Source organism: Ursus americanus, chromosome 21 (genome assembly GCF_024610735.1).
Source record: "Ursus americanus isolate L20-20 chromosome 21, mUrsAme1.1.p, whole genome shotgun sequence".
Taxonomy (NCBI): domain Eukaryota; kingdom Metazoa; phylum Chordata; class Mammalia; order Carnivora; family Ursidae; genus Ursus; species Ursus americanus.
Genome location: NC_142147.1, coordinates 41,024,125 through 41,038,440, shown reverse-complemented (window position 1 = coordinate 41,038,440; position 14,316 = coordinate 41,024,125). Strand labels below are relative to the sequence as shown.

The 14,316-nt window shown below is 59.5% G+C and overlaps 2 protein-coding genes across 3 annotated transcripts in view; one reads left to right on the top strand and one right to left on the bottom strand.

Annotated features, from left to right (window-relative positions):
- ATP4A (ATPase H+/K+ transporting subunit alpha) overlaps positions 1-9,707 on the top strand; it is a 77,005-nt gene extending 67,298 nt beyond the window's left edge. For both annotated transcript variants that reach the window (XM_045799918.2, XM_087870692.1), the window contains 16 exons: positions 185-453; positions 1,066-1,264; positions 1,655-1,764; positions 1,844-1,978; positions 2,450-2,642; positions 3,399-3,574; positions 4,660-4,796; positions 4,886-5,036; positions 5,123-5,291; positions 5,381-5,535; positions 6,570-6,693; positions 7,110-7,255; positions 8,489-8,622; positions 8,882-8,983; positions 9,075-9,166; positions 9,351-9,707. In XM_045799918.2, coding sequence (XP_045655874.1) covers positions 185-453; positions 1,066-1,264; positions 1,655-1,764; positions 1,844-1,978; positions 2,450-2,642; positions 3,399-3,574; positions 4,660-4,796; positions 4,886-5,036; positions 5,123-5,291; positions 5,381-5,535; positions 6,570-6,693; positions 7,110-7,255; positions 8,489-8,622; positions 8,882-8,983; positions 9,075-9,166; positions 9,351-9,379 — 2,321 coding nt within the window. In that variant the 3' untranslated portion in view covers positions 9,380-9,707. The remainder of the gene's footprint in view (positions 1-184; positions 454-1,065; positions 1,265-1,654; positions 1,765-1,843; positions 1,979-2,449; positions 2,643-3,398; positions 3,575-4,659; positions 4,797-4,885; positions 5,037-5,122; positions 5,292-5,380; positions 5,536-6,569; positions 6,694-7,109; positions 7,256-8,488; positions 8,623-8,881; positions 8,984-9,074; positions 9,167-9,350) is intronic.
- A 2,754-nt stretch (positions 9,708-12,461) lies between these two features.
- Positions 12,462-14,238, bottom strand: TMEM147 (transmembrane protein 147). The gene is made up of 7 exons (XM_045799916.2): positions 14,033-14,238; positions 13,895-13,964; positions 13,399-13,458; positions 13,177-13,313; positions 12,954-13,038; positions 12,745-12,866; positions 12,462-12,661 (listed from the first exon to the last, which is right to left on the bottom strand). Exons 1-7 carry the CDS (start codon positions 14,107-14,109, stop codon positions 12,538-12,540), a joined length of 675 nt encoding a protein of 224 aa, XP_045655872.1. The 5' UTR covers positions 14,110-14,238; the 3' UTR covers positions 12,462-12,537.
- Between the last annotated feature and the right edge of the window lie 78 nt (positions 14,239-14,316).

The following is a 14,316-nucleotide window of genomic DNA, read 5'->3' as shown; positions in this document are numbered from 1 at the left end:
TTCTGCCCCGTACTGAGCCACACCGCCTCCCAGCCTCCCATGACGCCCCCTCTTCAGGGCATGCTGCCCCCCTATCTGCCTTCAAGGCTTCTCCCATCACTGCCCCCCCCCTTCAGTTCCCATGGCGTGCACATCCCCGCTGCCGCCCGCCCAGCCCTGAGGCGCCTTCTTGGCCCCGATGCAGGCACAGCACAAGGCCTGGTGGTGAACACGGGTGACCGCACCATCATCGGGCGCATTGCGTCCCTGGCCTCGGGAGTAGAAAATGAGAAGACGCCCATCGCTATTGAAATCGAACACTTTGTGGACATCATTGCAGGCCTGGCCATCCTCTTCGGCGCCACGTTTTTCGTGGTGGCCATGTGCATTGGCTACACATTCCTGCGGGCCATGGTCTTCTTCATGGCCATCGTGGTAGCCTATGTGCCCGAAGGGCTGCTGGCCACTGTCACGGTGAGTGGGGGAGACGGAAGAGAGGTGCAGAGAGCTGTCTGTTCGTTCATCCAGGATTGCCTCCATCATCTCCGGCCATCTCCACCCACTCACCTCCCCCCCATGCACCTTCCCTCAGCCTTCGTCCCAACCCCCCATCTCTCCACCTCTCCATCCATTCAGCAACCACTCACCGAGGCCACTCTGGGCCACACCCTATACCGAAAGCTGAGGCCTCACAGGTGAAAGGCCTCGTCCTTGACCAGAGGAGGCTGAGGTCCAGTGCCGGCCGCCCTCGGCAGTCAGCCCCCAGGGCAAGACCAGCCCCAGAGACAGCTCAGACGATGTTTGTTTTCCCAGTGTGGTTGTGTTGATAAGAGGACTTACAGAACCTCAGCTTGGGCAGCTAGTGAGGGGCCTAGCTACGTTCGTCTGGGGCGATGGGGGAGGCATCCCAGGTGGCAAGCACAGGCTGGAAAAAACATTGAGGCAAGAAAAGCATGGGTTTTGCGGCGGGATGCTGTGTACGTAGCACAGTGGCTGGGGTCAAGGCTCCCTGCGCTGTGAGAGAAGGGAAGGAGGACTAGAAGCAAGGATTGGGTGCCTAACTGTGCTTCTCGCCCCTTCTGGCAGGTCTGCTTGTCCCTGACAGCCAAGCGGCTGGCCAGCAAGAACTGCGTCGTCAAGAACCTGGAAGCCGTGGAGACACTGGGCTCCACGTCAGTGATCTGCTCTGACAAGACAGGGACCCTCACTCAGAACCGCATGACTGTGTCCCATCTCTGGTTCGACAACCACATCCACACGGCGGACACAACGGAAGACCAGTCAGGTGTGGGGGTGGGGAGACGGGCTGGGGCAGGATCCGGTAGAGGGTAGATTTGGAAGGGAGCTCTGAGGTTACTGAAGGCAGCCTGGGGAGGGCTCTGCCTGAATGGAGAGGGGCTCCTTCCCGATGGGGAGACGGCCTGTGAAGCTGCAGGTCTGTGAAGCGGCTTGGTATCCAGGGGTCCTAGGAAACTCAATACTGGGTCTGGAGAGAAGGCTCCGTCCCGTCCCGGGGTATGATGAGAGGTTTGGGTCCCACCCAGGTCCTCTGGGAGAGGACCCTGTCCTGAATCTAGAGGGAGGGGCTAGGTTCTGGTATGGGAGAGAGCTGCTCCCGGGCCAGAGGCCCGCGCGGAGCTCCCGCGCGGCCCCAGCCTGCACGCCTGGCCTCCAGGGCAGACATTTGACCAGTCTTCGGAGACTTGGCGGGCGCTATGCCGCGTGCTCACCCTGTGCAACCGCGCTGCCTTCAAGTCCGGCCAGGACGCGGTGCCGGTGCCCAAGGTGAGACCCCAGGGGACTCCGGGGAAACCCAGGAGCCTGGTGCACCCAGGGTCGCTCCTGACACCGGCCCTGCTTCCAGCGCATCGTGATCGGGGACGCGTCCGAGACGGCGCTGCTCAAGTTTTCTGAGCTGACGCTGGGCAATGCCATGGGCTACCGCGAGCGCTTCCCCAAAGTCTGCGAGATCCCCTTCAACTCTACCAACAAGTTCCAGGTGTGCGCCTGCCGCGCCCCGCCGGGCTCACGGTGCGGCCCCGCCCACTTCAGGCCCCACCCACACTCAGGGCTGGCCTATCGCGGGGCTTCTCTCTCTGTTTCCTCCCTCTCCGTAGGAGGAAGCCAACCCCCCACCCTCGACAGTCGCCCCGCCCACAGCCGCTGCCCCATTATGGTCAGGCCATACCCACAGTTCTTTCGCCGGGGGCTCGCCGCCAGCTCTTAGGCTTTCCGTGGGGTAGCTCGCAATCCAAATCCCGCCCCAGCCCAAATCCGACCCTAATTCTGTCCATTCCCAAAGCCCAGGCTCCTTACTGCTCCGCCACCAAGGACTTGCTCAGCACGCCAGCCCCTCAACCCCAGCCACACAGTACCCTCCCAAGTCTCTACCAGGGGCGCTTTCGAGCCGTCAGCCCCGCCCTTCTCCCAAGGCCCGCCCCCTCAACGCAGTGGGCTTCCTCGCCCGCAGCTGTCCATCCACACCCTGGAGGACCCGCGGGACCCCCGGCACGTGCTGGTGATGAAGGGCGCCCCCGAGCGCGTGCTGGAACGCTGCAGCTCCATCCTCATCAAGGGCCAGGAGCTGCCGCTGGACGAGCAATGGCGTGAGGCCTTCCAGACTGCTTACCTGAGCCTGGGAGGCCTGGGTGAACGCGTGCTTGGTGAGACCCCCTGGGCTCGGTGATCTCCCACAGTCCGTGGTAAACCTGTGGGCGAGGAGGGGCTAGCACAGACCCTGCCTGTCCTTCCCGGCCGAGCCCGGACCATGACCTTTCCCGTCCGTGGCTGACAGCTAACCTGCCCAAGTGCACACAGTCACCTTTGACTTCCCCTGTCTCAGTCCTGGCCCCTGTCCATTCTGTTCTACCTTGACCCAGCGCCTCCCCACCTGTCCTCCCTGAGACCTTCCCTGTCCTGACCTGACATCCCTTGATTTTTCCCAGCTCTTGCCCCAGCCTTGACCTGCCATTGCTTTACTTCCACCTTTCGATGTCCTCCTCTTGAACCCTTTGACCTGCCCCAGCCCCTGCCTCAACTCGAGACTCCCCAGTCCTTGTCCTGACCTCTGACCTCCCTGAACGTTTTGTCCTGACTGCTAACTTCTCTAACCCCTGCCTCAACTCTGGAAGGCACAAACCTGTGGTTCAATTCTGAATCTTTCATCTTACTTGCTGTGGGACCGCTGGCAAGACATGTCCCTTCTCTAGACCTCAGTTTCCCCGTCTGCAACATGAGCAGGCTGATAGCCTCACAGGTTGGTTGTGAGGACAGCCTCACATCATGTGAAGGATTCAGCACAGGGTCAGGCATCTATAGGGGTTTGGTGTGAGGGGGCCTGGTTATTTTACTCGTCACCTGGCCTTGCTGGGCAAGGGTCCGCCCAGGACTCCTCACTGACTTCCCTGTTTTCTGGTCAGGCTTCTGCCAGCTCTACCTGAGTGAGAAGGACTACCCTCCTGGCTATGCCTTCGACGTGGAGGCCATGAACTTTCCAAGTAGTGGCCTGTGCTTTGCGGGACTTGTATCCATGATAGACCCGCCCCGGGCCACTGTCCCTGACGCTGTGCTCAAGTGCCGCACGGCAGGCATCCGGGTATGCAGCCAGGGAGAGCGGCGGGCAGGGGTGAGGACAGAGGGTAGCAGTATTTGGGGGCGAGGAACCCTGGGACAGAGAACTCCATGAAAGTGGTTTGGAGCAAAAAAGGAGTGTCGATTCATGAAACTGAAAAGTTCTGGGGACTGAAGTTTCAGGTATAGCTGGATCTAGGAGTTGAGTGTCATTAGGAATTTGCCTTTCTCCATGTCTCGGTTCTACTTTTCTCTCTGATGGCTTTATTCTCAAGTAGTCCCTCCATTTTGGTGGAGAAAGATGACCACCCCCAGAAGCTCCAACCTACATCCCACCTGTTTAGCCACCCCACAGAAAAACGAGTGCTCTTCTGCTGTTGTCCCAGATTGGGTCGCCTATTCCTCTCTGAACAGTCACTGTGGCAGGGGCGTGGGATGCCATGGTTGACCAGGTCTGGGCCTACTTGCCCATTCTTGGCCAGAGACCTCACTTCAACCCTGGTTCTTGAAAGACAAATCAAGAGTTGGGGAGCCAAGGCTGGGCAAAGAATACCCTTGTCCTCCCCATGGTCTCCAAGGCCTATAAGAGTTGGCCTCTAAGCTTATTCCTTAGCTCCCCACCTCTCGTTTACTGCTCTCCATTCATGCTGGCCTCCCCACTGCTCCGCCAACAGTTCAAGCACATTTGCACCTCAGGGTCGTCACATTGGCTGTTCCCGCTGCCAGGAACACTCTTCCCTCCGTTTTTCATGTGGCCAACACTCTCACCTCTTACAGACCTCCGCTCAGGTGTCACCTTCTCAATGAGGCTTTCCCCAGACACACTTAAAATCGACACCATTTTTTCCACCCAACATTTGCCATCCCCTTTACTCAGCTTGAGTAAACTCTCCTAACGTGCTGTATCATTCGTCCCCTTAGTTTGTGTCTCTTTTGTCTCCCATGCAAGAGGGTCGGTTCCACGAGAACAGAGATTTTCGTCTGTTTTGTCCCTGACATGCAGTGGTTGAACAAGTGAGTGGGTATCAGTAGGTGTCCAGCAGGGACGACGGGGAGAGTGAGCGGCACTGAAGGCATCAAGGGTCTGATGGTCCGTCCCCTCCCCGACAGGTGATCATGGTGACGGGTGACCACCCCATCACGGCCAAGGCCATTGCGGCCAGTGTGGGTATCATTTCAGAAGGCAGCGAGACTGTGGAGGACATCGCCGCCCGCCTCCGTGTGCCTGTGGACCAAGTTAATAGGAAGTAAGCCCCTGCCATCCTCCCCGTGGTTCTTCCCACACCCTGTGCAGCCTGACGCCCTGGTGATAACCTCCCCCCGCCTCCCTTCCCAGGGATGCCCGTGCCTGCGTCATCAATGGCATGCAGCTGAAGGACATGGACCCGTCAGAGCTCGTCGAGGCACTGCGTACTCACCCAGAGATGGTGTTTGCTCGAACCAGTCCCCAGCAGAAGCTGGTGATCGTGGAGAGCTGCCAGCGACTGGTACGATCTGCTGGCGGAGGTGGGACAGTGGGCTGGGCAGCCTGGGGTAGGCCCCTCCCTGACCACCCCTGTCCCCCGCCCTGCAGGGCGCCATCGTGGCTGTGACGGGGGATGGCGTGAACGACTCCCCAGCCCTGAAGAAGGCTGACATCGGCGTGGCCATGGGCATTGCCGGCTCAGATGCTGCCAAAAACGCAGCGGACATGATCCTGCTGGATGACAACTTTGCCTCCATCGTGACCGGCGTGGAGCAGGGTCCGGGCCGGGTCGGAGACGGGGTAGGGGGTGGGGGGGCCCAGGAGGACGCAGGCAGAGAGGAGGCTGAGGCGCCCGCTGTCCCCTAGGCCGGCTGATCTTTGATAACCTGAAGAAGTCCATCGCCTACACGCTGACCAAGAACATCCCTGAGCTGACGCCCTACCTCATCTACATTACCGTGAGCGTGCCGCTGCCCCTCGGGTGTATCACCATCCTCTTCATAGAGCTCTGCACCGACATCGTGAGTGCCCAGCCCCGCGCCCCGCCCGCCCTAGGCGCCGTGCGCGCAGTGCGCCGAGGCCCACAGGTGGGGACAGGCAGGCAGGTCCCAGACAGAACTACAGACATGGACGCACAGATGGACCCTCAGCTTGGCAGAGACCTGCAGACTCAGATGAGGACCCCCAGACACACACACACACACACACACACACACACATCTGGCGACACTTGGATCACAGACAGACATCCCTCAACAGACTTGGACAGATGCTGTCAGGCCCCAAGGCAGACAGACAGACAAAGAACCACAGATACAGGCATGAATGTCGCCAGGTGCGTGGCCATATCGACTTTCTTATTCAACGGCACTTACATAGTGTCTTTTCTGGGCCAGACAGGCATTAACTTACTTACTTTTGTCCTCATAAGCACTCTATGGGATGGGCTTTATTTATGTATCACCCCTGTTTTACTGATGAGCGAACTGAGGCACAGACAGGTTGAGCGGCTTGTCCCAGGTCACACAGCCAGTAAGTGGCACAGTGGGATTGGAGTCCAGGCAGTTCAGGGCCCCAGGGCCTCTGCTCTTGACCAGTCCACTCTGCGGCTGCTCTGCAGTGACGGACAGATGGGGTGGGGGAAGGAAGGACACGGGGGCACAGAGACTGAAGAAATGCAGAGAGAGTGACAGGGAGAGACAGGACACAGGGACACAAAAGCAGAAACAGTCACAGAGAAAGAGACCAGAGACAGGGACAGAAAAAACACAATAAGAGGGAGAGGAGGGGTGGGTAGTGGAGGTAAATGCAGATGTTCCAGTGGAGATGGACGGCCGGTCAGATGAGACACAGCTGTAGATGGACATGGTAACACAGCCTCATTGGAGGGCCAGCTGGGCTGTGCTGTCCGGGCCAGTGTGCCCGCACGGTCACCTGCCCACCAACCGTAGTCCTGTTCTGTCCACCCAGTGGGAGGGGGTTGCCAGGGGGAGGAGGACCCGGCACATAGGGGACAGGCCAACCCTTAACCCTGGCTCCTTCCGCTTGTGGCCAGTTCCCGTCTGTGTCCCTGGCATATGAGAAGGCAGAGAGTGACATCATGCATCTCCGTCCACGCAACCCGAAGCGTGACCGCTTGGTCAACGAGCCCCTGGCTGCCTACTCCTACTTCCAGATCGGTGAGGGCCCTTGCGGCTGGGGAGCCCTGTGCTCCCTGCAGGGCTGCTCGCCTGCCTTGGCATCTCTAACCGGGGCTCTGGCTGTTTCTGGACCCCGGGGTCAGCATTGATCCTGGATCTCTGTTGTTCTCTGCATCCGCGTCTGCTGTGATCCCCGTGTCCCTTCTCTGTCTCTCAGCGTGTCTCTGTCTCTCTCTGTCTGCCTTGTCTCTTGCGTCCCAGTTGATCTCTCTTGGGATCCTTGTCTCTGTGTCTTTCCATGTCCGTCACTCACCGTCTGTGTGCCGGTCTGTGTCCTTGACCCTCTGTCTCTGGGTATCTCTCTCTGTCCCTATCTTTCCATGTCCTTGTCTCTCTTCATGTCCCTGTCTAGGTCTCCATCTCTGTCTCCCCGTGTCACCTTGCCTGTCCCCCAGGTGCCATCCAGTCATTTGCTGGCTTCACTGACTACTTTACGGCCATGGCCCAGGAGGGCTGGTTCCCACTGCTGTGTGTGGGGCTGCGACCATATTGGGAGAACCACCACCTCCAAGATCTGCAGGACAGCTATGGCCAGGAGTGGGTGAGCCCCTGCCCCCCTCTTCCTGTGGCTCCCTCATTTCCAGTTGTCCACATGTGACAGAGCTCAACCGGAGCACCCCCGGTACCTGGACTCTCTGCCGGTTCAGGGGCTTCTCCCACCACCATCTTGAGCTCCACGCTGCGGCTGCTGATGGTCATGGCTGCAGGAGGTCCCCCTGCCCCCAGTAGCGCGTCATGTCCGGTGCGGAGCCACACCCCGATGCCGTTACTGGGCCACAGCATCACTCACACAGAGTGTCTGCCCGCGTGGCCAGCTGTCATGAGGGTCTGGGGCCCAGAGAGGCTCGATCTGGCTAGCGGGTGTCTTTAGTTTGCCCTGCAGTGAGACAGGCCGGGACGTTCCCCTTGAACAGTCACTGTCACGGTTGAGAATGCAGACCGTGGAGCCAGGCTGCCTGGACTCGTGGTCTGCCGGCATTCCTCAGCAGCTGGGTGACCCTGGGCAAGTTGCTTTGCCTCTCTGTGCCTCGGTTTTCCCATCTGTAGTGGAGATGCTGTCTCCTCAGTGACCTCACCATGTGGTCCTCAGATCTGCAGCAGCAGCGTCACTGGGAACTTATTCGAAATGCAAATCCTCAGTCCTCACCAGAGACCCCTGGGGGTGAGGCCTGGGCGTCTGTTTTAACCAGCCCGGCTGAGGGTGCTGAGGATGCTGAAGTTTGGGCACCCCCGTCTTCCTCAGAGGGTCACTGGGGGGATTCGGTGGGATAATATGTGTGCAACACTCGGGCCTGAAGCCAAGTGCGTGTTCCTCACAATGAGCTGGTATTATAAACAGTTACATTGAAGAAATGGTCTGAGTAGTGGTTGCCCCTTTGAAATGGGGGCGTGTGCCCTGTTCCCCAAAGGCCCTTCTGGGCCACGTTACTCATTTTTGTCATCTGCCCGGGCACCGGAGTCACTGGACTTTGCAAATTCTGCCCTAGGAGTCCGACTCCCTTTTCCCAGGACTTCTTGTGGGTGTGTGGGAAAGTCTGCATCCCTCCTTCCTCGCTCGAGAAGGCAACTGGCCCGACCCGCCATTTGCCCAGGCGCTGACACCTAATCTCTGCAAGGCCAAGATCTCCAGCCCCCCCACCCCCCCAGGGTCCTGCAAACCTGGCAGAGGGTGTCTCTCTCCTCTTCCCCGCTCCAGCCTCTGATGGGAGGGCTTCACGGCCCCAGGCCCTCTCCCCCCGGGCTCAGGCCGCTTCTGCTCCCCTCTGGCCCGCAGACATTCGGGCAGCGCCTGTACCAGCAGTACACCTGCTACACCGTGTTCTTCATCAGCATCGAGATGTGCCAGATCGCGGACGTCCTCATCCGCAAGACGCGCCGCCTCTCCGCCTTCCAGCAGGGCTTCTTCAGGTGTACCCAGCCAGCCCCGCCCCCCACCCCCGTCCCTCTGTCCTCCAGCCCCCAAGCCCTGCTCCAGCTCCCACCACCTGCCTCCCCCCGGCCCCTCTGTTTTCTTCCACCAAAGGGGAGATGTGACAGGACCCGCATCCACTGTTGACGCGTCTCCCTGCTGCTGATGCCATCTGGCCTCCTTTGGCCCAGCACCCTGATTTCCACCTGGTCCCCAGCTCCTCACGGCCTGTCCTTGTCCCACCCTGCCCGCCCGCAGGAACAGGATCCTGGTGATCGCCATCGTGTTCCAGGTCTGCATCGGCTGCTTCCTGTGCTACTGCCCCGGAATGCCCAACATCTTCAACTTCATGCCCATCCGGTGAGGGGCCGGGAGCTGTGAGTGCCGGGACGGGCATGGGAACACAGACTTGAGGGTAGCCTTCACCTTGTCATCTCACCTGGGTCTTCAGGTACCAGTGGTGGCTGGTCCCCATGCCCTTTGGCCTCCTCATCTTCGTCTATGATGAGCTTCGGAAACTTGGAGTTCGCTGTTGCCCAGGGAGTGAGTGTGGAGACCGAGGGCCTGGGGGGGTGGGGGGCTGGAACATCCTCAGAACAGCTGCCCTGACCTTTGACCTTTGAGCTCTTGACTCTCCACATCTAGCCTCCATTGATCCCTGCGTCTGAGCCCCTGGTGCCCATGATCCACATCCTGCAGCCCTGAGGCTCCTTTCTCTCTCTCTCAGGCTGGTGGGATCAGGAGCTCTACTATTAGAGGGACTGCCACCTTCAAGCCATCCCTGCGCCCCCCAGAGCAGAGGTGGGGGGCATGGGACCCTCTCGGAGGCCACCTCAACATCTAAGCAATCAAGCCCCAGCACCACCTGTGTCTGCTCCTGCAGCCCACGGCACCCAACCTTGGAGGGACCTCCCCCCGCCCCGCAGAGCTGTGCCTGGGCGCAGTGCTCTGAGGGCGGGCAGGGGGGCTGGGGCAGGGGGTGGGAGCTCTTGGCTCTGCCCTTCGCACTCCAGGCGGGTGGGAGGGCTGCCTGGGGCTCTTCACATACGCACTTGTGCTGCGTGACAGTAATAAACCAGCTCACACTGACGATGCTGTCATTTGGTGCCGGGTCCTGTCCTGAGTGTCCTTACTGATCCCCTTTGATCTCCCCCCGTCCTACAGCTCAGCAGCTGTTGGTTCAGGGCTGTGTCTCAGTTCCTGGAACACAGCCTCATGCATAGTAGGTACACACGAAGTCTTCCTGCGGGGACTGAATTCCCGTTTCTTTGCCTGGGGTGACAGCATTCTCAGGCACCCTCAGGTGCCATGCCTTCACCGCTCCACTCGCCTAGACACCACCTGTGGCCTCTCTCCCTGGCGCGTTCTTGTTCTCCCCTCGGCAGCCTCCTTGACAGGGGCTGTCAGAAGCTTTCCTGCCTCAAGCAGCCCCCACCGGCCTCCCTTCCCCGGGTGTCTCACTCTGGTTCCACTCGCTTGCTCCTCTGCTGCTGCAGTGGGACTGAGTCTGGAGGCTACAGTCCCAGGTCTCCTCCTCACACCCCTCGTCCCTGAAAAGTTAACTCCCCGACTGCTGGAAACTGCCTTGACACCCCCGATCTCCCCCCGCCATCCCCAGCCCCAGCCCCTTCTTCATCTCTCTTCCTTAGTATGAGCCTCCCTGGTAGGACCCCAGGCTTCTCCCTCCTCCTCACCACAGCCCCCCTCTGCTGCCCCCATGGCCTCAGTTCTGTCTCTGCAGCAGCCCCCCCCCCCGCATATCCCAGGGATCCCCAGTAGCCTCTGCATCATCCTCCAAACCCGCTCCCTTCCACTGTCCCATCAGCGTGCTTCCTTCTCCCTGGGAAACGTGGTGAGCCCTGGACTCCCTGTCCTTCCCTGGCCCAGAATCCTCTGTGGTTCATCCTGCCCCTGCCGACTGCCAATCTCACAAGCCAGATCTTATTCCAGCCAATTCTTGGGTCACTGGAAAAGCCAGGCCTGTTCTCTGACCTCAAGGCCTTTACACAGGCTTTGCCACCTGCTTTTTCCTCCCGCTCCAATAGCTCATCCTTTAGGTCTCAGCTTACATCTCCTCTCTCACAGGGAACGCATCCTGTCCCCCAGGTTGGGCCCCCCAGCCCATCCCTGATCTGGCCTGTGCTCCCTCCATGGCAGCCCCAACCGCTCTGGTCTCCCTAAGCCCCATATGTGGGATTGTTCCACACAGCTGGCCACCAGCAGGGGCCCGGATCGGAGTCCCAGCTCAGCAAATAGTTGTTGAAGTCACTTCCGCAACCTTCACTTGTCCCCATACTGGTCCGAGGCTAGGTGGGCATGGGATGGAGTTGTGGGAGAGCAATCCTATCACAGGCCCACCCCACTGGGCTGGGGGAGTGCCCATATACTCCGTGACCAATCAGTCGCTCGCCTTGTCACCCCTTCCCCAAGACACCTGCGGACCCTGTCTTGATGAGGGACAATTGAAAGGGGGCAGGGCTAGGTGGTGGGCTGCCCTACCTGAGGGTAAACGCTCCCTCTGAACACACCAAGACTCACAGTACAGCTGTGCTTCGTGTTTTCTAGCCCAGGGTTAAGCAACAGGATGATAGAACCTGACAGCACGGAGGGAAGGAGGGAAGGGGCACTTGCCCTAACCCGAGCGCCTTGGGAGGTCCACCAGCGCTGGGGAGCACCTTCCTGGGTGGGCAGGATTTGCACCAAGGTGGAGCATAAACATGACATTCAAAGCCCTGCTTCTGACAGGTGCCCCTCAGGGAGGGGGAGGGAATGGGGCAGGTGGCTGGCTCCACCAGGACAGGGAAGGGCTGGGGTGGTGTTGGGGGATATGGAGAGCCCATGAACTTGACAGGTTGACCTGTCAGCTGGGAGGCTCCTCACCTCCTCAGTCCTTGGAATGTGCATTCTCACTCGCCGCCCCCCCCCCCCCCAGATGCTGGATATAGCCTTGGGACAGTGACGTAGTATTAGATGATGTATGTGACTGAACCCAGTTAAGGCTCCAATTCTAAACTTTTAAGATTTGGCAGGTGGGTGCAGAGATCTAATTGTCTTGCAACCCAAAGAAAAGCCTTGAAGAGTTCCCTTGCTTCTTAAACCTGCCACCTACCAACCTGGAGTGGCCGCCTTTCTCCTCTCTGCCCTTTGGCTAATGGGGGTGGTTTCTGATTGCACCTGAGAAGCTCCCAAGGAGTTTGTGGAACAAGAAGTAGGGAGGGCAGCAACTAGGACAACATCCAAGTGGGTGGGCACAGCTACTGTGCTAGGGGTGTCTGCACCCCACCCTAAGACTCCGGCCAGGACTTGATGTGAGGGCTACAAAACCAAAGCACGGAGGCGCTCAGAATCCTGCCCTCAAGAGCAAAAGCCACAGTTCAGGTGGCTGGACTGTTCAGTGTGCAATGGGAAGTCTCAGATGGTTGCAGACAAGGAGGTTGCACTAATAAAACTGGCATAACAGACAGATGCCCTTGGCCCCCATATGAAGGGTAGATCAGAAGGGAGGTTGGGGCTGAGAGCCTAGGAGGTAAACAGCCAGGGAAGGGCCAGGTTAAGGCTTTGAGGAAAAGCCTCCAAGAACTGTATCCCTGGATTCTAGCTACCTTCTATCACCTGTTCCCTGAGGGCCCCGGTCTCTGCAACTGCTCAAAGATGATCTCTTCCAAGCCCTTCTATCCTGGGAAAATGAGGAGCCGGGGAACTGCTGCAGAACACAGAACAAACCAGTGCTGGCCAGGTTCCCAGCCTATCTACCTGGCTTCAAAGCCAGAACCAGAACCTCTAGAACCCAGTGAGCGTGGTATTGGTGGACAGTTCCAGAGAGAGATGGAGGCAGAAACAACGTTCCAAATACTGTTTACTTCACTGAAACCTGGAGGCAGGGAACGGGTACGTGAATGTCTGGGGCACCAAGCCTAGGAGTGCACGTTGACAACGGCGACATAGAGGGCCAGGGTGCTGAGGGCCAGCAGCCCTGTCACCACTGCCCGGGCCAGCAGTGCTGTCCAGCTGCCCAGGGAACAGAGGTGGACGAAGGTCCTGTGGGGAAACATCACCATGAGAGAAGGAGAACAGATAATCCACCCCCATCTGGACCCAACCTCAAACCCCACCCAGCTCACTCCATGACAAACGCCTTGTAGACGCTAAGGAACATCAGTAGGAGTACCGCTGGCCGAAAAGTATGGTACAGATCGTAGCGTGTTATCATCCAGACCTGAGCAGATGCGACGATGTAATGGACCTGCAGGGAGGCAGGCAGTCAGGCCCAGGCCTCAGGGGAGAGCACAGACAAGGGCAAAAAGGTGTGTGGGAGAGCAGGACTGCATACCAGACTGATGTTGGAGTCAATGCTCATCTGGATGTACTTCCAGTCAAACTCAATGCCCCGGGCTCCAACCCAGAGGGGGATGCAGCTGAGGAAGGCAAAGGGAGGGATTCTCCAGCACCCAAACACCCTCAGCACTCAGAATCTGAGCCCCCCCTCCCCTAGCACCTCCCTAGAACCCACGTGTCCTTTCTCAGGATTCTGGGCTCTGGGCTGCTGCACACACCGGGACATAATGAGCTCGGCGGTGGCCCAGCCCAGGGCAGCAACCATGATCTTGTACTCCCCCTTGCCTGCATTCCGGGACATGACAAGGTTTAGGCCTATCAGGTCTGCCACATCCACGCTGGCCTTCATGAACTCCTGTGGGTCAGGTTGAAGCTTGAGTGAGCACAGGTGGCAGGGGGCCCCACTCCTGCACTCCCTCCCCCTCCCTTGCCCCACTCACCCCAATGAAGTCATAGATGCCGCCTTCCCAGGTGGGAAAAAAAGTGGCCAGGAACAGCATCTGAGAACAGAAAACAGATCATTGCAAGGGGAGGGAATAAACCAAGTGGAGTATGTAGGAAGTCAGTGTGGATGTGGAGAATAAGGTTCTGGGGTTCAGGGGACCCTTGGGGAGAGGGACCACCAGAAGGGGGACGAGATTATAGGATCAGGGTAGATAGAGGGTAGGGATCTGAAGTCTGGGTTCTGTGGTGATCCCAGGCTATCGGGTCAGGCATGAGAGCTGGGGCTAGCTACCCCAGCAGTGTTAGCAGCACCGTGTGGACCCTGGGGTTACTTCGCGCCTCCTAAAAGTACAAAACGCTCCACCACACAACTGAGTTTTCTCAATTTTACTCAAGTGCTATACAAAAGTTGCTTGGAGACCTTTCCCCAGGTTCCACCCCTTCCGGAGCACGTCTTCCAGGGTATTCTCGGGGGTACCCAGGCGCCCTCACCTTGCACAGCTGCACGAAGAGGTAGGTGACCCCGGCCTGCACGCACTTCCAGAAGGCGTTGTACTCAGACCTGCAGGAGCGGGCGGTGAGGCTTAGCCCGGGCCCGCGCCCTCCCGCCCGCGGGCGCCCCGCACTCACAGGCCGCTGCACTTGTAGGTGATGAAGTAGGGGAAGTAGGCCAGGGCGAAGCAGTTCCCGAAGTGGAACAGGGTCATGGCGCCGGCCGCCGGGGCCCGCCGGAGCGCGGGGCCCTGCCTCGGCTTGCCTAGCGCCCCAACCCGGGCCTGGCGCCCACCTGCCTCCGCCGCGACCCGCGCGGCCTTCTGGGAGCGGGGGGCCGGCCGGCGCCGGCGCGCTGACGCCACGGCCCGCGGCCGGTCCCCGGAGCCTGCGCGGCCCCAGTGCGCCGGCGCGGAGCCGGG

Excerpts from the sequence above, each read along its gene's own strand:
- TMEM147 (XM_045799916.2), bottom strand. The coding sequence starts at position 14,109 with ATGACCCTGTTCCACTTCGGGAACTGCTTCGCCCTGGCCTACTTCCCC. Across the intron at positions 13,039-13,176 it reads GCCGAGCTCATTATGTCCCG|CTGCATCCCCCTCTGGGTTG; the intron begins GTGTGTGCAGCA and ends TGCCTTCCTCAG. Across the intron at positions 12,867-12,953 it reads TTGACTCCAACATCAGTCTG|GTCCATTACATCGTCGCATC; the intron begins GTATGCAGTCCT and ends GCCTCCCTGCAG.